General features: G+C 36.7%; 2 protein-coding genes across 6 annotated transcripts; both read right to left on the bottom strand.

Moving 5' to 3' along the window:
- Positions 1–1440: 1440 nt before the first annotated feature.
- LOC109047340 (E3 ubiquitin-protein ligase MARCHF2) lies at positions 1441–12714 on the bottom strand. Of its 2 annotated transcripts, none has more exons than XM_042749902.1 (5): positions 12506–12714; positions 10226–10496; positions 9924–10137; positions 6991–7200; positions 1441–4248 (listed from the first exon to the last, which is right to left on the bottom strand). In XM_042749902.1, exons 2-5 carry the CDS (start codon positions 10399–10401, stop codon positions 4090–4092), a joined length of 759 nt encoding a protein of 252 aa, XP_042605836.1. In that variant the 5' UTR covers positions 10402–10496; positions 12506–12714; the 3' UTR covers positions 1441–4089. The 2 variants fall into 2 exon arrangements, with proteins under 2 accessions (XP_042605836.1, XP_018920587.2); XM_019065042.2 differs by having other exon boundaries at positions 9933–10137; positions 12506–12700.
- A 1004-nt stretch (positions 12715–13718) lies between these two features.
- LOC109047341 (ras-related protein Rab-11B) lies at positions 13719–19677 on the bottom strand. 4 transcript variants are annotated; one of them, XM_042749906.1, is made up of 6 exons: positions 19524–19642; positions 18480–18525; positions 17946–18141; positions 16354–16547; positions 16188–16268; positions 13719–14872 (listed from the first exon to the last, which is right to left on the bottom strand). In XM_042749906.1, coding segments are annotated over exons 2-6 (618 nt in total). In that variant the 5' UTR covers positions 18481–18525; positions 19524–19642; the 3' UTR covers positions 13719–14726. The 4 variants fall into 4 exon arrangements, with proteins under 4 accessions (XP_042605840.1, XP_042605838.1, XP_042605837.1 ...); XM_042749904.1 differs by lacking the exon at positions 19524–19642 and adding an exon at positions 19427–19459; XM_042749903.1 differs by lacking the exon at positions 19524–19642 and adding an exon at positions 19268–19297.
- Positions 19678–22658: the final 2981 nt, after the last annotated feature.

The following is a 22658-nucleotide window of genomic DNA, read 5'->3' as shown; positions in this document are numbered from 1 at the left end:
TCTCAGAAATCTCTGGAAAGAACAACAGCACAGTTACCAGGTCCAGAGCATCGTTTTTAATTTGCTTTGCACACTTTTCTTGGCTGATTTCAAGCACCAACATATTTCGGTGAGGACGTAACAGACATCTTTCTCTCAGCCACTGCACAACATAGACATTGTAGTATTTCAAAAGTTCAGTGTGATAAAAATCCTGTGCTCGGTGAATAAATGAAAACTAAACAGAAGCAAAATAATACATAGATGAATACATTAAAACACACACGGGCAAAATTAGAGCTATTTCAACTGAATCAACAGACTGAGTACAATTCAGTTCAGATTTGGAAATGCCTTCTTTTTTGAAACGGCAAGAAAAGTTAATTTTACAGTTAATCAGGATATATTCTAAATTAGAGAAAGTGCCGTTGTAGTTAAATAAGAAAGCATGCACTGGAGGAACAGAGAGGTTTCGGTTTTATTAACATCATCATTTGAGCTGCTCTTGCGTTGTTGCATATTGTGGCCAGCTCACTGGCATCCACTGCAAGTTAAAAACACTCAATAAACAATAAAACCATGAGTTCAACATCGTCCCTCTCCTAAAGTCCTTCATATGCAACATCATCTACATCTATGTATATCATACATGTATTGTTAAGGTTATAGGTAAGAATTGCATTGTAATATTTTTGAAATTGCACTCTCGATGTATTACCCTACGTTGCAAAATAACCAAGGAATGGGCCAAAAAGTGAAGAAAGCAGGTGGAAGCGCAACGACGAGACAGCATTCCTCAAGTTAGCATTAAGATGGTAAAGTCGCTGGTGATCCGACACCACTAGTGGTTTGAAATAATGGTTCAAATCGGCAACTTCTTTCCGGAAAAACACTTAGAGCAATGGGAAAGACGGTGATTGTGATGATGGATTATTCCTTAAACACTACAAAAATATCAAAATAATTATTGTTAAATAATGCCATCATATTTTGTGTTTCTATTGCACAATTTTCTCCCTTTAAAATAAAGAATCCATTTAAAGAGGAAAACCTTTTTTTTTTCTCCCATCCTCCCAATGCGAAATTAGCTGACAGGAGATGGGTGGTGCGATGAATTTGAAGGAAAAACCTTTTGCATGTTTGAATATCCAACTACAGAAGCACCTTTTGGTTTCAGACTCACTTGTTTGTGGCGCGTGAACTTCGCGCGTGCGTCTAAGCGCAGGCCGATCAGCTGCGTCCTTTAAAACAAGTGGTCAGCAAATAATCCAGACATTCGTGGGACTGTCTGCTCCATACACACACACACACACACACACACACACACACACACACACACACACATACAGAACCCTGGACCTAAAGCACACAACGCTTCTTAATAACAGAGACATCAATTTATCTACACATTTACAATTGAGACGCATCAGAATTTACAATAAAAGAATTCATGGACCTATATATCTTAGGTAGCTCATTTTATTAGCCTTAATAGAACAGTTCAGCCAACATTCTGTCATTATTTATTCAACCTCATGTTGTTACAAACTCACATGCTGGTTTTTTTTGTTGTTGTTTTTTTTACACATTATGTGATTAAAACAAAATCTCACAATTCTGACTTATTTCTAACAATGGTGAGTTTACATCTCACAATTTTGACTATTCTCAGAATTCTCGCAATTTAAATTATTTCCCTCAGAATTCTGAATTTAGAGTCTTGCAAATCTGTTTTATTTTCTGCTACAGAATATATAAAAAAAAAAAAAAAAAAGTGACTGCAACTTTTTACAATTTTAGCCTCTTTTTGTGTTAATGCCTCACAAGTCAGACCTTTCTTCTCAGAATTGCTCATATCTCACAATTCAGATTTTCTGGTGAGAAAGTGATATATGGTAAACAAAATGAACAAGGTATATAACATATTTATAAACATTTTTTTAACATACCAGAGAATTGAACTGAATTGAACTGAACTGGAAAAAGTAATACTGTTTATTAAGTACTGCTGGTAGTGTCCAAAAGTTAATTGTGAGATATACATTTATTATTATTATTTTTTTTTTTTAAATTTTACCATTTTTTTTAATTTTTTTTACAATTTTTGTATCCCATCCTGTAACCAAGCTTCCATTAGCATCTGAAGAATTTTCACAAAGATCTTTTCTAGAAAGTAAAAAAAAAAAAAAAAAAAAAGTAGTCTATACGGCTTGCGCACTATATTCCAACTGAAGTCATACGAAGCCAAATTTTAAGTAGCGATTCACTTAAAGTCTGTTTTAATAAAACTAGGCGTGGCAAATCAACTATTACAGAATCTCAACGTAATTGAGATTTTAGAGCTTTGGAGAAAATTACCACTTTTATTTCTTTCTGGTTCTTGCACAAAACCATTGTATAAACTTGTAAAAGGGCGCATGTTTCATATGAACCGCTTTCATTGCGATCTTGAAGCTTGACAGACAACGTCACTACAAATTGTCATTGTACGCGTTCGGAAATGATTCACGAAAATTGTTCTACGATTAAAATAACAGCAGTAAAGTTTGAAGTGACATTAGGGTGAATAAATAACGACATTTTCATCATCAGGTGAACAATGCCCTCAGTGAACTTTACCGCCAAAATTTTGCGCAAATCTTTTCTAGACCTAGATCTTCCACAGCGAGTGCATAAGGCGCAAAAGGGTCCACATTAAGAGTGGCAAATGTGCAATAATTACGATACTGCCTATCCTATTCCCACACTTTCAGACGATACATAACTGTAGGGATCGAAAAGATCTTATGGTTGGTGTTCTGCAGAATTTTCTTGCACCAATATGACACACAGCTAAAACACCTTTGCTTAAATACTGTAGTGTCATTCATGGACGATGGTTTCGTTACTGGTCTGGCAATGATGTTTAGCTTTACAATTACTTCTTCCTCTGTGGCTTGACCTGCATCTTTCACAAAGTGAACTGCTACAAAATCCCAAGTATGCTATCCTCAACCTCAGGCATTTGATGCTAACTAAACAGCACAAAGAGCCAGAGCCTACAAAATGCATACTGTAAACACACATACACATTCAACTTTAAACACTCACCTAAAAAAACGAAGGAAAAAATGATTCAACAATGAACTGTAGAGGTCTGTTTGCATCTGCACTTATCACAACTCAACAACAACATATAAAGTTGCCACATATTTGCATCCCAAAAGCGTACACATATCTACATTTGTTCAGCTCATATCTAGGCTACGTTGTCAGAAAGTGCTACGACTTTAAAACCACTGCATGCTGTTTTACGTTGTTCGGAGACCGTTCGATTTGGAAAAACAGCCTTTGATCTGTACGCAAAATTTTAACTCACGAACAGTCACCAATTTGATGAGATTTGCGAAATGAACTAGGCATGCATGAAAACCTGCGTGTGTTCACAGCAGAATCATGCCAATGGTGGCGTGTTATTGCACTCTCTTTTTTTCGTTAACCTCCGGCTGGGCTTGAGCGTCCGCAGATATACATCAGCCTCCACATTCATTGCCTGGGCAAATGGCCCTGTAATACCCATGTCGATCGAAGCTTAGAGCTTACTTGTTCACTAAGTGTGTATATATTTATATATTTATATCTTGACTAAATCGTATAGGAGCCACAAGATAAGTTTGCTTAGGCGCAACTCCGTCGGGTTAAGATGGAAAGTACTTGAAGGTAGATGAGTAGAAAAACGATACATCGAAAACGAAAGAAAGGTTTGGTTTTAAGCTTCAGCAGCCGTATGTATTTGAGTCATAATCCCTCGCCGCTGTGCTCAAAGGAATCGTCTATACACATAAGTTAGATTTCCGATTGTTTCAAATACAATGCATACTGAACAGTATGGGGCCTCAGCCTGGCTGTTCAAGAACCAAATAAATAAAAACAACACACTTATAAAGGCTCGAAAAAAACACATTAAAAGAGACTTGTGAAAAAAATAAAATAAATGAAGTGCTCACATATTTAGATAAAAAGGATTAAATAGAAAAGAATGCATCCAAAATGCCGCGGCTCTAGTTTATGACACTGTGTCAATACGCTAATACCACCGCGATCGGGCCCCACTCCCCTGCACCACGTCTCTCATACAATGGTCTCGTCTGCCGTCTTTTTCAGCAGCTTTGTGGAAAGCAAGGAATGCTGGGTAGAGTGTGCACCCTTGGTGTCAGGAATGAGCAAGCGGACTTTCTGATTGGTTCGTCTCCACTCTGAGTACAGGTGACAGTGGTAGCGGAATGAGACCTGCAAAACAGGGACAATTTTTCACACTTTTGGTTTGAGCACCAGGTCCTACAAATTAAAATGGTAAATTTTTATAAAAAAAAAAAAATTGTCTGGGTGACATTTCCCACCAGAATGAGAAGAAAAACTATGAAATAAGAAATTATATTATAAGAAGATTCCCTCCACTCTCCAATTCTCATTACCAGAATATAACACATTTTTCTTTTAAATTCAGTGTAAACTTAAGGTGGTGCAAAAAATATTACGACGTAATATAGTAGTAGTAATTACTACTATGTAGTATACCGGCATATATTACTATGTAATATTTTTTACAAAATTTAATAACATAGGATTTTTTTTTTAATATTATATTAAAAATATATATAAATATAAATATTTTTTTCCTATGTAGCACCCAAACTCTGGAACAATCTACCTAACATTGTTCGGGAGGCAGACACACATTGTCAGTTTAAATCTAGATTAAAGACCCATCTCTTTAACCTGGCTTACACATAATACACACACATTTCTTTTACTCAAATCTGTTAAAGGGTTGTTAGGCTGCATTAATTAGTAATTTTTTAATTATTATTAATTAAGTCAAACGGAACTGGGAACACTTCCCATAACACCCTTTGTTCTTGTTACAGTGTAAGAAGAATGGCATCTACGCTAATATTAGTCTGTTTCTCTCTTATCCCGAGGTCACCGTAGCCACCAGATCCAGTCTGTATTCAGCCTAGATGGTGGATCAGCACCTAGAGATGACCTCAACAGCCCTGAATGTCAGCGGAGACCAGGACAACTAGTTGAGCCCCAGAGACAGATCCCCAGTGAAGACCTTGTCTCCTAGACGGCCATCGGGACAAGACCACAGGAACCAGATGAGACCTCTGCACAATCTGACTTTGCTGCAGCATGGAACAACCTGCTGGTTCATCTGGCCAGTTAACTGGGCTGAGCCTGGTTTCTCTTTTTTTTTGAGCATTTTATTTCTTTATCATTTAGACAGGACAGTGGGGAGATGACAGGAAAGTATTGGGTAGAGAGAGGGGAGCGGGACCGGCATATGACCTCGAGACAGGAATCGAACTCGGGTCGATGTAAGCGCAGTTGCGCTGTATATGTCGGCGCACTAACCACGAGGCTATCGGCTATCAAGGCTATTTTGTCCATTCTGTCACCAATGGAGTTTTGGTTTCTTGCCGCGGTCGCCTCTGGCTTACTTTGTTGGGGAACAAGTAATTATTTTCCAGCCATATCATTGACTTGATTGCAGAAATACTATTTGAACTGAACTGAGATGGATGATGACATCACTGAATTCAATGATTAACTAAATTTCCTTTTTGATACTGTAAAGCTGCTTTGACACAATCTGTATTTGTTAAAAGTGCTATATAAATACTTTATGAATTTTTTGCATTATGGTAATGAGAATCAGGTGTATTTTTTGCATTGTGGTAATGAGTATGGGATTTATTTACATTACGGCAATGAAAATTAGATTTTTCTGTCATTACGTTATGAGAATAATATATTTTTTGCATCACAGTAATGAGAACCAGATTTTTTGCATTGCAGTATTGAGAAGGAGATTTTTGCATTACCAAACATTTTTTTTGCAAAAGTTTTTCACCACTGCAGCGAGGAGGACAGTTTACACTTTAAAAAAAGCGGTTACCGTTAGGGCTATGCAATTAATCGCATGCGATTGTCATATGCATCTCGTCAGTAAAGTAAAGTAGTAAAAGTCAGTAAAGTAGTAAATCTCCGTCACATGCTCTTAGATGAAGCAGCATTTAATACACAGCCATAGTTCGTTGAACTATGAAAAACAGCGTTCATAATCGCAGGCGACTTGTCTTTGAATGACTGAGCAAGAGTTTTTGCCAATGATGGTGATGAGATTATTAAACTTTTTTTTAAATTTAATTTAATTACATTTAGATTTATTTTTGAAATTTTGTCTTTATTGATATAGGATAATGTAGAGTAAGACAGGAAGTGAACTGGGAGAGAGAAGGGGGTGGGATCGGGAAAGGTGCTTGAGCCAGGATTCGAACTAGGGATGCCTGCAATGCAACAGCACACTGCTCACTCACTAGGCTATCACTGCCGACATTATTAAACACGTTTAGCACAATTAACATAAAGCATTATTTTTATTGGGGAGGGGGGCTTTCAGCCATTATCTGAATGTAAATGAGATTTCAGAGTTTCTGGAAAGACTACCACTTTCATTTCGTTCTTGCACAAAACTATTGTATAGTCAATTGTTCTATGATTAAAATATCATTACTCAAGTTTGGAGTGACATAGGTAAGTAAATAATGGCATGCTCATTGTCAGGCAAACGATTCCTTTAGTAAACCTTACCACCTTATTTGCAAAAATTGCAAACAATACCAAGATCTTCCACAGAAAGTGCATAAGGTCCATTATAAGAGTGGCAAATGTGCAATTATTATGATATTACGGTAATGAGAATTAGGTTGTTTTTTTGTTTTTTTTTTAAAGAGAACAAGATATTTATGGCACTGCAGTAAAACAAGATTTCTTTGCATTAAGGTGATGAGATTATTAAACATATTTAACACAAAGCATTATTTATTTTTTTCCTTTTGAATTTTGGGGTGAAATATGACCCAGGCATGTTCAGACAAGTCTTTGTATGATTGCCCAAAATGAATTTAAGCATTCTGTTTCAGAATTAAAATTGAAATCTGCATTTAATGGATTGTAATACAGTACCAGTGTCCAGAGGACGTAGATGGTGAAGAGTGCGATGGTCAGAGCGATGAGGCCGACTGCCTCCAGGCGACTGTTGAAGTGCAGGTGGTCCTGTGCACCCCGTAGACACAGCCAGCCTGAGATGGCTGCCAGGGGCGTTATAAACAGGAAGCACACCATGTCACAGAAGAGGGTGCGCTTCTCATTCCGGGGGCCTGGGTCCCTGAGCCACTATTGAAAGATTATGTTAGGATTAGTGATGAAGAATAGATAGACAATTTGACAATTTGCCATTACATGTTATGATCAATAATCAATTTCACAGTCAACATTTTTAGTAAAGATCTGTTTGAACAATATTTTTACCACTTCAGCTTAATTTGTTATCAATATTGAGTCTAAATATAAGAGTACTATGGTAATGTACAATGGTAAGTTTGACTTATTTAAATCTAATGTTTGGATAATTTCTTAAAAGAGAAATGTGTACCTAATCAATTAGTCATTACAAAACAAGGATGAAAATGTATTAATTAAAAGACAAAAACATTGCATAGATAATAACAGCGGTAATGATAAAAATGCCCTCCATCATATATGCTGAATATGTAATCCAATATTTGTTTCTTATAATTATTATGATAGAAAATATGAAAGCATAGCATTTTTGCTTTTAACAACAATTTGTAAGGTGAGTAAATCTTGTACTTTCCCTTAATAAAAAAAAAAAAAACTGCCTTAAAGACATGATTTCTACCTTCCTGAGCCAGGTTACAACTCTTTGGCCAATTCTCAGACAATTTTATGAACGATTCTGAAGACATTATTTTATGACTAATTCTGATTTCAAGGATAAAGTTATTCTTGGAAACATGACCTAGATGTTTTCTGCTGCATCTGTGGATGTTTTACGGCATCCAAACAGCAATAACAGATTTTGTGAAAAAATAAAAAAAAAACGTCTTTATGTCTAAACTTGTACATTTGAGTATATTGTGTATATTGAGTCTTTGAAAATATTTTCTCACTTATTTGCAAACTGTCAAAGAATACATTTTGAATACTTATCACCACTAAACCAAACTTTGACTGCTTCTGATTCTGATAAGTGCATTTAGGAAATCAGATGCAGGGATGTGTAATAGTTAATAAAATATTTATATTAAAAATTGTATTACTTTAGAAAGAAAAAAAAATTGTATTATCAAACATTATATAACTTAATACATATTATCAAAAAAAAACAAAAGGTCAAAAACTGGTTTTCAAGCATCCAAACAATACAAAGTTTAATACATATAATTATATTTTATGTAATAGAATATTTGTCCTGCATAACTTTATTTTTTTCCGGATCAAAAAATAATAACTATTTTATATTATTTCCACAATTTACAGAAGATTCCTACTAAAATGTAATTCAGTGTAACAATAGTTTATATACCAAAAAAATCTTGTCAGGCATATTTATCATTAGATGACATTAAGACTCTATTATTAATTAAAACTAATTAATAATAATTTTACATTTTTACCAATCTTTGCCACTAGGCATGGGCCGGTATGAGATTTTGACGATCTGATAACCTTAAGCAAAAATATCACGGTATTGTTGTTACAGCTCTGAAATGTGTTATTTTTAAATGACTGGGTACAAAAAAAAAATTCAGCTGAAACACAATACATTTTGTTTTTAAGCAACATACAGAATATTAGAAACAGTAGAATTTGTTTATTTTTTATTTGATATGTTTCCTAAAAATAAAAAAATATTTCATATACATATCATTTATATAATTTAGTTATATAATAATAATCATATACTCATTCATATAAACCCCCAAATCAATATAGAGGATTTTCTTCCAATAGTTCGTACATCATGAACAGTGAGTGATCTGCCTGCTACAGTATTTTTCTCTGTGCGTCCGTCTTCAGCCTCTCTGGCCTGTGTTAACAGGCGTTAACAGACTATATATTTTCACATAAATGACATTTTGGAAAATTATTGCATTGCAACGCAGTTTGTGCAAGTCCAGAACAGAGAGTTGCAATAAGGCAAAAAACGTCCGGTTGCCGATCGCGTAAAGGCCAAAGTATACTTCGGCCGTCCATGCACCGTCGGCATTACGTTATTATCGTCATCAAGAGGGCTCGCGGACAGCCGCGCACCCCGTGGTACTGCGCATGTGTCGAGTTCATCCGTCCTCGCTCATCTGCGGTTGTGTATACTTTTGAAAGCTGTGCGTCATGGCTGTGCGCGAGACAGAAAGGAACGCTGAATGTGAAGTGTACCCGGGCCATCCTACACACACGTGACTGACCGATCGCTCGCACCAACAGGAGGAGGAGGGGTCAGTTACTCTCTACACTGCACTCAGTCTGAGGGATTCCTACTCTTTCAGTCTTTGAGGAGAAATGGAAAAGAGCACATACCGCAGGAATGGTATAATGGAAAATATTAGTGGTTTTGAAACCGTGACATTTTCAAATCGCGGTATACCTTGAAACTGTAATCAGCCCATGCCTATTTGCCACCATCCTTCAAACTACTAGGTTTTTCCCAATTGTCAGCCAGAAGTTTTTCAGCATTTAAAATATTATAAAAGTTTGTATGATCGCTTTTTCTTTATATATATTTTAATAAGTACAGACTAATTAATATATATTATTTTATTGTGTTGAATTTTTACATAAATATGTTTCGCTGAATGACAATGGAACATTATACCACCCACATTTTTGACATATTAGTTTCACAAAAGTTATTTAAAAGCAATTAAGCTGACACTTGCATTTACTTTGCTTTCTATGAATATGAAATCACTTGTATAAATTTCTTTTGATGCTGATGTCTCGTCTTTGACCCAAATATTATAAAGTATGCCATGTAAGCACACAAGCAAGTAAATGTCTAATAGCCGAGCCATGCAGATGAGGCTAAAGGCATTAACCTTTGTTACCTCTGTGAGGGGCCGGGGCCGGCGCTCTATGGTAAACTCAGTGTGGCACAGCTCACAGTAGCTGGTGTTAGAAGAGGACAGCCACTTCTCCAGGCAGCTCTTGTGGACCGTGCCTAACGTGCCAGTGCAGTCGCACGGGGAGAGAAGCCCCTCGCTATTGCACACGTCTTGACCTTCGTGGCAGATCCGGCAAATCGGCCGATCGCTAACAGAGAAGGAAGTTAATAGCTTTGCCTTTAGGCAACTGGAATATATATTGTTTGACATTGAAAATATTGTTCAGATTTGTCTACCTCTGGGTGCCCAGGGCTTTGATAACAGTAGATAGTAGACGTCCGTCTTTGGCCGTGACCTGGGTGACGTACTGGGCTCGGCGGGTGTCAGCTTCCTCCACGGTTTTGGACAGGGCAGCGTTGCCAGTGCAGTCGCACAGGGAGCCTGGGAGGTGGCAACACTCCCCTGTGGTCATTTCGGGGCTGTCCAGGAGGGCGGGGGGCAGGGGAGCACCGGGAGGAATCAGGGAGCAGCCTCGCTGCCACACCTCAAGTCACAAAGACCCTACCACTGCAGAGAAGAGGAACATTTACAATGGTTACATTAGGGAAATTTCCACAGCGAAAATGGTCAACTGTCAATTGGCAATGAAGCAACGCACCACACAGAAGACACTGTCAAACTACAAACTCATGTGACCAACTCAACCAGATGCAAATTCTGTTCAGGAAATCTTTCAGATAACGTGGATTCACAGAACAAGGGTAAACGTGTCAAAATGTAAATTATTTTATTTTTATTTTTTTCTGTGAGAGGAATATTATTTGTTCAACACAAGTTCAATCGACAGCATTAGTGGCATAATGTTGATTACCAAAAAAAAAAATAATAATAATTTTTTGGCCTATTTTCAACTTTCTCCTCATTTTCTTAAAAAGAGTTATAGTGAGACACTTAAAATGTAAGTGCATGTGGCCACTTTCTAAACCAAGAAAAACTAATCTAAGACTCACCATTTTAATTATATAAAAAGCGTAAAAAAAACACAAATGTGTGTAAAGTTGCATCCAATTTTACAACTTCGCTGCAGAGACATCATTGTAAACCCTAAAATCGCTGTAAAAATAAGGATTTAAATAGCTTTACAGTTTTTAAACTAAAAATAAAGTATTTAAGTGCTTTTATTATAATAAGATTTAAAATGTCTGCTTTTAAATCATCCAAAAACCATCCCATTTTCTATCATTGTAAATTTCTTACTATAAGCAGGATTTTTGCTTTGTCTTTTTCAATTATTATTATTTTTCAAGTCAAAATCTCTTTTTGTGTGAAAATCAACAGTGTGCCACAAATGCATTAGAGCTTAATTTGTACTTAAAAAAAATATTTGCCATCTAGAGCTAATTTTCGGCAATGTTTTACTTTTACTTCTTTCCAAATATAAAATACAATGTGGCACACATTTATGTCAAATACAAAATTAGTGCGTGTGTGTGTTTAAACAATTAATTATATATAAACACACAGACACTACTATTTAACTATTTGGGAATTTTTTCTGTGTGTGTTGAGGCCCTGTACATTTCTGATCTAGCTTCCTTGGAACACAAAAAAATGTGGTATTTTAAATAATGATAATTTTAAAAATCATGACATTAAAAGTAAATGTAAACAGATGCTGTCTAGCAACAAAGACAAGCGCAAAGCAATCTGATAATAAAGACATAAAAATAATAAAGACAGAAAGAAAAGAACTGTGCATTATATTCCAAGGTTTGTAACTATTTAAAATCCAAAACTTGATTTTGTCTCATTTCCGAGCTTGGCAACTGTAATTACTACCAGCTTGCAATGAATAAAAAAAAGAGCATCGTGGACATTCTAAAGAACGTCTCCTTTTGTGTTCCACAGAAGGTTTGAAACAAGACGAGGATTCGATTAACACGATATATCATTATAATACAAAAATAAGCACATTGACGTCAACTGAGTCTATTAACTGAACAATACACAAATGAAAACCCAGTGAGCTGCCGTTTGCACACAGCATTTTTTGGCACTGTATGTTTCAAAACCTTATTTTCCACATCTTTTGATGAATGGCAAGTCGCTGCATTATTAAATCTAGATATGATCTAGTGACCAAACCAACAACATATAACCTGTACTAGCATAGGGATGTGCGGACAGAAACAGAGATGAGAGAATAACCAGCGTAACTGCACTACCATTTTACATGAAACCCTGTGCAGCCATAACATCAGTCCACATTTAAAGCATCTGGTTTGGTCTGATCTGATCTATCAAGCTGTCTTTAGACACTAATCTAGGGTGGGCCTTTGGCACACAGCACAAACTGCCAATTAAACATCAGTTTCCTCCAATATAGCGCTAAATGTTTCTTAGATATCCATTTAAACCGAAATCAACCGGATTCGATACGTATTAAGACAAAGTCAGAGTGAATGTGGAATAATGCAGCTGCATTAGACTGCTAGTAACATTAGCCGTGTAGCAAAATATGCCATCAAAGCCTGGGATTAGAGATTAAAACATCACTTCTTGTCGTCTAATCTTACCTTCTGGCTTCCCATGCTGAGCTGGTGCCTTAAGGGTGAATTCCTTTTAAACGTGGCGCTTGTTTGCAAACGATAAGATAAAAGTACAAGCCTTGTTTTGGGTTGATCCCTTCAGCAGACGCACTCGGCTCGGCCTCTGATTAGCGCCGTGTACGATAAGAGCGCAGGGGGAGGCGCTTCTCTACGCAGCGCTGCTTCGGAATGTTCCTAGACAGCTTTCGTGAATAGCCGTCATCCGAGAAGTGCCTATTGTTGTTATTTCTAAGGACTGTTCATTGCTCATGTGAGGCTTTATGCGTTGTGATGTTAATATGGTTTGATGTTTTAATAATTGTTTAAACTAAATACTTGCCTGTTTAGTCTTTATTTTTAACGATACTGAACAAAATGTGCATATTTATGCGTAACGTAATGTAAAGTTTCGTTTTTCAGTTTTGTGCGTAGCCTAAAATACACTTTTTTCGCGTTATTTCCTCCTAGTAAATTGTTTTAGAAGTGTAATCTGAAAATATCTACTTTTTAAATAATGTCTTTAATAAAAATAATAATAAAAAAAGGATTTTAGTTTTAAATTTATCCCCTTTACCAGATTAAGAATGTCACTTAGTTTAATATTTCATTTTTCACTTTTGTGCATATTAATCAATTGCACTTTTATTCCCCATCTTTTGTCATTTTGACCAAATTGTTTAGATTGTAATTTTTCTGATATGACATGTTTTGCAACTGTGAACAAAATTACTGTTTTTGAATGTCTTAATATTTTTTTTTTAATTTTGTATAAATTTCTCCCCTTTTTTCTAGTTTATTTTAGACTAAGAATGTCACTAAATATTTAGAATAATTTTTTTGTCTTTTTTTAAAGCAAACAAATAAAAAAAGATTATGCTAATAATTAAAGCTATTAATTTATTAAAATTTCATGTTCACTTTTGCGCTTAAATACTTTATTTGTCTTTTATTTTTAACTATATTAAGAAAAGTCATCTTTAAAAATAAAAATAATAATTTTAAGTAATTTTACCAAGTCCTAGATCAAAATACTGAATCCTGTTTTTTTTCCTGACCAACAAAGAGCTTGTGACATGGAAACTGAATAGATCGCTCGAGTCTTACCAACCGTGTGGCACATGACACTTATTCTAGGTACAGATTCAGACATACAGATCATATTGTGCAATATGGAGTCCAAAAACAAAAATCACAACTGTGATTTTGACAGTAATTTAGTTTATTTTCCATTTTAATGTAACCTGATAAAAGGCAAAACAGCTGTTGTGACTTCATGGATGTGTAGATGTCACATAACCACACTCGAAAAAGGCATCTTAATCACAGTATGGGAAAACATAAGGCATTTCCAAACTAGCCGTATGACAGTCAAACAATCCTATATATATATATGGACTTTCACAGACCGGTGAAACAACTGACCATCTAAAACACTGCGCACCATTGCATTCTCCCACTGAAGAGCTATAATACCTCAGCAATGCAATGAATAGTTTACATACATATTATATATAACCATTATTTGAATAATTTCTCAATTCATGAAACGCTTAATAGATGCATTCACATAACTGCTATATATACGGCTATCTGAACGCGTTGATCAAATTGCACAACTTCACACCTGTCAGCCCTGGCGTAAAATATTGCAGCATAGGACTAGAGGTGTGATGCATGAAATGTTTACGAATTGAAATAAAGATGACAGCAGCCCTCCTTTGGTATCCGCACGATCCAAGGCGAATCAGAGTTTTTGTTTTGTTTTGTTTTTTGTCAAAAAAAACTTGCCCTTTTATCTCAAGTCAGGGATCTGGCTCAACAGACCGCAGGCGTTTAGTGTGGATCCCAAAGAATAGCCTTCAGAGGAAGCCGAAGACACACTGATCCCTCACCATCCCTTTTCCACAGGAGCGGATCACACGATCAGCGCCCAAATAATCACTTCAGAGGAAAACGTGAATTCAGACAGTGGATAATAGTAAAGAAAAGAAAGAGGGACAAACAAACATGAACCCCAAAAAAAAAACAAGGATAAGGAATGTTACCTAGAGATTCACGCTTCTAAGGGACGTCTAGAATTAGCGTGGAAATCACAAGGAGGTAAAAAGAGGAAAGAGCCGTAGCCATAGCACAACACACAGGAGCAAAGCCGAGATAAATAGAGGGGAACTGAAGCCCAAGGGTGGGGGTAGAGCTGGGGGAAGTGGGGTCACAGGTTCTGACAGCACTGAAATTTGTTGCCCTTTAAACCATCGGTAGTGGGCGGCACGCTGATGTCCACTACGTTGTTGCCGGGAGACTCGTCGTGCATGGACCTGTCGGCGATCTGCTTCTGTGACACGATCCGATAGATTTCTGTAAGAAAAAAGTCGTGACATGTTAAGAGACTTTTAGTTTGAGACGCACAATGGGAATGTAGTAAGGTGCGGTCACATCAATTATTGAAAATAATTTCTATAGGAATCCACACGATCAGTAATTTCGCAAAAGGACGAAATATTTCCCCTCAAAGATTTTGCATAGAGTTCACATCGGTCACGGGACGAATTCTTTGGCTGGCAGAAAAATTCAGTAATTTCAACAGGAATGCATGTGATCAGGAGTTTCGTGTAAAGGGCGAAGTATTTCCCCATGCAGATTTCGCAACAGGTTGGTCACATGGATTCAGCGCATTCGTAGAGTTAAGGTCATTGCACACTGAGTCCGAAATTTTCGCACATTGAAATATTAATACGACCTCACGTTGTGTCAATCACGTTTACACACTGCCTCCGAAACTTTTGTCCATCATAAAAAAAAAATTTAAAAAATTGGATCGGGTTCAATTTTCTGCATTTTTCGCATCCGTAGCAAGCAATTTGAGAGGTATTTTGACAATTCCCCGATTTCCCCGAGCATATTTTGCAACAGGTTCACACGTTGGTCACATGGATTCGCAGAATACATCAACTTGGATTGAAATGGACTTTTTACAGGCAAAATCTACTGGCAAAATCCAGCAATTTTAATAGGAATTCATGCAAACAGGAATATTGCATCATGGCGAAATATATCCCTTTAAATATTTCGCAACTGTTTCATACTGGTCATACTGCAATTTTTCTGGATTAGTTTGAAAGTGGATTTTTGTGGCCAAAATCCAGTTATTTCAACAATTTCATACACTAATATTTTGCAATGATTTTGAGTTGGCCACATGGAATCACCGCATTCATCTGCTTGGTTTAAAAGTGACTTTTGACAAAATCCAGTACTTTCAATAGAAATCCACGTAATGTAAATTTAGCAGATTTTTGGCCACTAAATTTTGCTGAAAATGCGCTAATGATTACTTTAAGTAGCACTTTATTTAATTACTTTAAATGGGTGACGTTACGTGTTGCCAAACTGAATTGTGGATCTGTTGCATCGCGGCATTGCTGTTGCTCACGGCAGAAATTGAAAAACTTTCAACTTTTTAAGCTCCAGCACAGGCGTCAGCCAATCAGATTGCGTTACGCAAATACCCTAGCGCAGTCGCTAGCCAATTGTGTTCATGCAACACCAGAAAATAATGTCACTATGATGGTTGCGTCAGCACCAAGCTTCAGACACACCCTCGGTCAAGCTTCGACACCCCGCGTGAACGTACCGTAATGTGACAGTAACTTTAATTACGATCAGGACCTACCTGTTAGTATGTTTTTAAATGCCTCCTCCACATTTGTGGAGTCCAAAGCCGATGTTTCGATGAAGGAGAGACTGTTCTTCTCTGTATAACACAAGATGAGAGATAATTTAACACCTCAGGTAGATCTATTCTCACTAAACATGAAAATGCTGGAGGAAATGCTTACCTGCAAAAGCTCTGGCCTCATCAGTGGGAACGGCCCTGAGGTGCCTCAAATCGCTCTTGTTGCCCACCAGCATGATGACAATGTTGTTATCCGCGTGATCCCGCAGCTCCTTTAGCCAGCGCTCCACATTCTCATAAGTCAGATGCTTTGCGATGTCATAAACCAGAAGAGCGCCAACTGCACCCCGGTAGTATCTGTGAAAGAGACCCATGTAAAATATATGCTAAAAATGTATATACTAGTGTTGTCAAAAGTACCGACTGTGATATCATTTAGTAATGAAATTTGAAAAACGTCAATCTCTCACTAAGATTTAAGCACTGTTGAGTAGATTCTCAAAGAGCACTGATTGGCCACAGTGTTCACGTGCTCAACAGACATGACTGTGATTGATCACTGAAGCCATCGCTTCACACTGTTCACCGAACACTCACACACAAACACACGGGACCGCTTGAAAGCCGCGTCTATCAGCGGATCGTCTATGTGCAGATATATTAGGGATCCGCTGACGGTGATGGATCAGCTGATAGACGCAACGTTTTTAAAATTTCAGTACCGAATGGTATCACGGTCTGTACTTTTGGCAACACTAGTATATAGTACAATAACATATTCATACAAAGGAGATTAATAACTTTTTTCTGACAATGATTTAACCATGATTCTTTACTAAATGATGCAGTGTGTTTAAAAAAAAAAAAAAAAAAATGTAATCAATTTTGATATTTTACATTTTTTACATTAAGTATTATTATTAATTATACTGTAATTATACAATAATATAATTATTTTATCATTAACTAATATACTATTATGGGCCATACATCAAATCAATTATCAATAATTACTCTATAAAATCACTTATAGAATTATAAATTATAAACTATTTTATTTTTAATTTATTGTATTATTATACTACTATATACTAGTATAGTTATAGTATAAGATATACCTCTAAAAAAATCGTCCTATTATTAAACAGAATTTAAATTATACTCCATATTAAATATATATTAATTAAAAATAATTTACCAATAATGCTAAAATTAATGTATTTAATTATCATTGATAAATTATTAAAAAATATGAGATTTAAATTAATTTGAACAATAACAATTCTATAAAATTACTTTTACATAATTTGTTTTAAAATAATTTCATTTTTTGTATACCTTTTAGTCAGACTATAATATTTTCCATATTATTTCTAAAAAAGTAAATAAATAATTTTATTTTTCAATAGATCTACTACAAATATACTACACATAATTAACTTAATTTGATCAATAACTTAAAAATTATAGAATTATGATAAATCATGAAGATATGTGAACCCAATGGCCCGTACAGACTGATGAGTGTGAATTAATTGGCCCATAGAGATGATGGCTGTGAGCCACACAAAGCAAAGCACATTCAGTCTTGCATTTTGAAGACCCCACATGGGACAGTGCCATACTCTGGTATGTAATTTCGTCCCACACACAGAACTCTGGGTTAAGATTTAACTATTCTGTTAAGCTTATCTGTACTCTATATATTTCCCAAATTTAAAAAAAAAGGACTTAATTACTTCTTCATGTACTCACGCTGATGTGATGGCTCTGTAGCGTTCCTGTCCCGCTGTATCCCAGATCTGGGCCTTTATGGTCTTGCCATCCACTTGGATGCTGCGGGTTGCGAACTCCACACCAATGGTGCTCTTGCTCTCCAGGTTGAACTCATTCCGAGTGAAACGGGACAACAGGTTACTCTTCCCCACACCAGAGTCTCCAATGAGAACCACTAGAAAACATCAGACCGTTTGAACAAGACAGCTTCACAGCTGCTCTTATACAAAACCATATCCACAGGGAAGACATCATAGCCATCACCGCATGAGATAAAGGCCACAGGACAGAAACAGTCTACCATGTGAGTCCTTGAAACCAAAGTGTGCACCCAGAGCGCATATACAATGTCATCATTTGTAAAGCAGAAACACTCTAGATTAGTGAGCCATCCCGGTTCCACTGTCACTTTCCCTTCGCTCCATCAACCTGACACCATAAAAACTGTAATACAGGCCTAGACAAATTACATAAGGAACGAGAAAGGCATAGAAAATATCAATCAGCTCATACTGTGTCCGTTGCAATGTGGTCGGCATTCATTCTCTCTAGAGGAAACCTGAAGGGATTCACAAAACGGTTGTTGATGAACTGGAGAACATCTAAAAATCGGTCAAAGCCTTCAACAAGAAATCTCAAAAATGACCAAAGTGGCACATCTGTAAAACCTCAGCAGAACTCTGTGGTTTCGTCACACACTGAAACTCTTTTTAAATACACTGTAAAAACAGGAACCCGATGTGGGAAGCAACTTTAAGATATGTAACTTATAAATTAAACAATGCAACTTGTGTATATATATATATATATATATATATATATATACACACATACATGAAGCAATCTGATGCATCCAAAAATATGTTTTACAATGACGTCACGGTCATCTACAGTTGTCAGCTTGACATCACAGAGTTTGTGTCAGATTAATGATTTAACTAAATTACCCGCTGTGAAAGCTACAGAAATGCTTACGATTGCAGGTTTATGGCCAAATTTGGCCTGTTTGAACATCAAGAAGCGACTCTTGTGTAATAATAAACGACAAAAAAGTTTCCCAAGGCCTAGCAACCACACAAAATATTAACCAACACAGAGCTACTAAACGACTAATTAAGTTTACACGTTGTTCGACGTTTTTTTATATAGAAGCAAAACTCCTGAAGTGAGCTGAATATATTTTGTCTGTGGCTTAGGTATGAACCGATTGCATTGAAACAGCTATTTATTTATGTAACGTTATCTCACTTTAGTTTGGACGCTATATAGCTGCTTAGCTAACATAATGCTAACTAACTTACATAAGCGAATTGCATTATCGTTTTCATACTGTCGAAGGAAGATGCAAATCATTAAACTCAATATTCAAATGTATCAATCTGCATACAACTCTTGATTCTTTGAAAGCCACCGGGTAATATTTCGATAGCTAACGCCAGTAAACTAGCATTCCAGCTAACCCAGCTAGCCACAGTCATCAGGAAACTTGCTGTTTTCGTGGATAATAAAGAAAAACTAAACACGTCTATTCTTATTTTTGATGCATAAAAAACGTACCTTTAAATAAATAATCGTATTCGTCGTCACGGGTCCCCATTGTTGGTTTACCGCGCTGAAATGCTGTTGTTGGGCGACAGACCTCTCCTAATTGGCGATGTGCGATTCGTGAACGAATCGTTCTTATGAGTCGGATCTTTTAGTGATCGGTTGAGCCGGTCCATGAACCACACCGAATGACTCGTTCATGACCCAAGAACCGTATGTTTCGGAGAGAGTTGGTATTAATATAAATAGATGAAAACATCTGAGATTTGTTCTAAATGCAAATTAAGCATTATATGCAATATTTTTTTTTTTATACATATTCTTTAAATAAATCTTTTGAATTTCCCAGTGCATAATCAGAATACAAGGGTTTAGGCTACATGAGACAGATAAGGTGCAGCAGGTACGGCACTAGACCAGAGGGGGGCCCAGCCGAAATATTGCTCCTCCAGGAACGCGGTTTCAACCGTGCCCCCTCATGATTTTAAGCAAAGTGGATTTTGAATTTAGCTTCCAAAAGACCAAAAATGGCTTCTTTTTTTTTTTTATTCATTCAGATGAGTCATCGCTAAAAGCGCGTGTTTTGTCCATAGACTGTATAAAAACAGGTTTTGTCCAGTGCGCGCGTTCGCTGACTGAATTCTGTTCTCTGGCGAATACTCTCATCATAAACAAAGTGCACATGTGTGTACGATGTAAGATATTCATTTCACAGTATAAACAGCTTCAGTGATTATAATGGGAGTTGTTGACAGTGCTTGAACTCTGTCTAGACTGAAGTTAATATTCTTTGATAATGCAAATATTCTTTGCTCTCTTTATCTACAATGAAAGTGTTATAATTAGTAACTTACAATGTTTGTATTAATTTTACGTTAAATACAAAGTCAGTCATGTTAAAAATATTCTATGACATGACACCCATAACTAGTACAAGTTTAAAAAGACAGGTTTTATGCAAAGACTATGTTACGTTCCCAGTTAGTCTAGGGTTAGAGGAACAAGTAACATAATAAAAAGGTGATGTGTGGAGGCAGCAAGGTTCAATTCCCAACCCCAGAGCTTAAACGAAGGCAAACAATCAACTCAATATCAAAAACAAGCTCATTTTACAGATATGGGAGGATGTCAAAACTTCGAGAGGGGGCAAGGCCAACAAAAACCCTCTAACTATTTGGGAGAAACTAACCAAGCGAACAAAGAAAAGAAAAGAAAAATAAAATAAAAATAAATTAACTCCCTAACTAGCATAAACAGGAGAAAAACATGATAAAGAAAATGGCACCCACCTCTCTACTAACACATTCCCAATAAATTAACAATATAAGCTTAATAGGTAACAAACAATAACAAGTACAGACAAACAGATAATAACTTCCAAAACAAACCAAATTCCTTGTCATAGGCAGGTGCCAAATCCTGCTGGAAAATGAAATCAGCATCTTCAAAAAGCTGGTCAGCAGAAGGAAGCATGAAGTGCTCCAAAATTTCTTGGTAAACGGGTGCAGTGACTTTGGTTTTCAAAAAACATAATGGACCCACACAAGCAGATGACATTGCACCCCAAATCATCACAGACTGTGGAAACTTAACACTGGACTTCAAGCAACTTGGACTATGAGCTTCTCCACTCTTCCTCCAGACTCTAGGACCTTGGTTTCCAAATGAAATACAAAACTTGCTCTCATCTGAAAAGAGGACTTTGGACCACTGGGCAACAGTCCAGTTCTTCTTCCCCTTAGCCCAGGTAAGATGCCTCTGACATTGTCTGTGGTTCAGGAGTGGCTTAACAAGAGTAATACGACAACTGTAGCCAAACTCCTTGACACGTCTGTGTGTGGTGGCTCTTGATGCCTTGACCCCAGCTTCAGTCCATTCCTTGTGAAGTTCACTCAAATTCTTGAATAGATTTTGCTTGACAATCCTCAAAAGGCTGCGGTTCTCTCGTTGGTTGTGCATCTTTTTCTTCCACACTTTTTCCTTCCACTCAATTTTCTGTTTAAATGCTTGGATACAGCACTCTGTGAACAGCCAGCTTCTTTGGCAATGAATGTTTGTGGCTTACCCTCCTTGTGAAGGGTGTCAATGATTGTCTTCTGGACAAATGTCAGATCAAGCAGATCAACAGTCTTCCCCATGGTTGTATAGCCTAGTGAACCAAACTGAGAGACCATTTTGAAGGCTCAGGAAACCTTTGCAGGTGTTTTGGGTTCATTAGCTGATTGGCATGTCACCATATTCTAATTTGTTGAGTGAATTGGTGGGTTTTTGTTAAATGTTAGCCAAAATCATCACAATTAAAAGAACCAAAGACTTAAACTACTTCAGTCTGTGTGCATGGGTTTTTCAGTATTATTATTAGTAAGCTACTAGTAATAGTAGTAGGACCCATAAAGAAAAATCTAAAGTGATATCTCTTTAACATCTTACTTTAAGATTGAATTAAGATTTTGCTTGAGTCTGCTGCTTCTCAAACTTGTCTCCTGAGGCAAAAACTCTAACACTCTCACAATGGTCTCCTTTAAGGTTTTAGAAGAGATCTCAACAACATCAAACACTGTGCTAGACTCTTGTATTTTTATTGTTTTGATTATATGATTTTAGTGTGAATAAACAAACAAACATTCAAATGGAGTTTGGAAGGCACCTTTGTCATATATTTTAGATTCATTGCACACCAACTGAAATATTTCAGGTCTTTTAAGTGTTTTAATACTGATGATTTTGGCATACAGCTCATGAAAACCCAAAATTCCTATCTCAAAAAATTAGCATATCATGAAAAGGTTCTCTAAACGAGCTATTAACCTAATCATCTGAATCAACTAATTAACTCTAAACACCTGCAAAAGATTCCTGAGGCTTTTTTTAAAACTCCCAGCCTGGTTCATTACTCAAAACCGCAATCATGGGTAAGACTGCCGACCTGACTGCTGTCCAGAAGGCCATCAGTGACACCCTCAAGCGAGAGGGTAAGACACAGAAAGAAATTTCTGAACGAATAGGCTGTTCCCAGAGTGCTGTATCAAGGCACCTCAGTGGGAAGTCTGTGGGAAGGAAAAAGTGTGGCAAAAAACGCTGCACAACGAGAAGAGGTGACCGGACCCTGAGGAAGATTGTGGAGAAGGACCGATTCCAGACCTTGGG

This window comes from Cyprinus carpio, chromosome B22, assembly GCF_018340385.1.
Source record: "Cyprinus carpio isolate SPL01 chromosome B22, ASM1834038v1, whole genome shotgun sequence".
Taxonomy (NCBI): Eukaryota; Metazoa; Chordata; class Actinopteri; order Cypriniformes; family Cyprinidae; genus Cyprinus; species Cyprinus carpio.
Note: the sequence above shows the minus strand (reverse complement) of the source record. Positions and strands in the feature narration are given on the sequence as shown.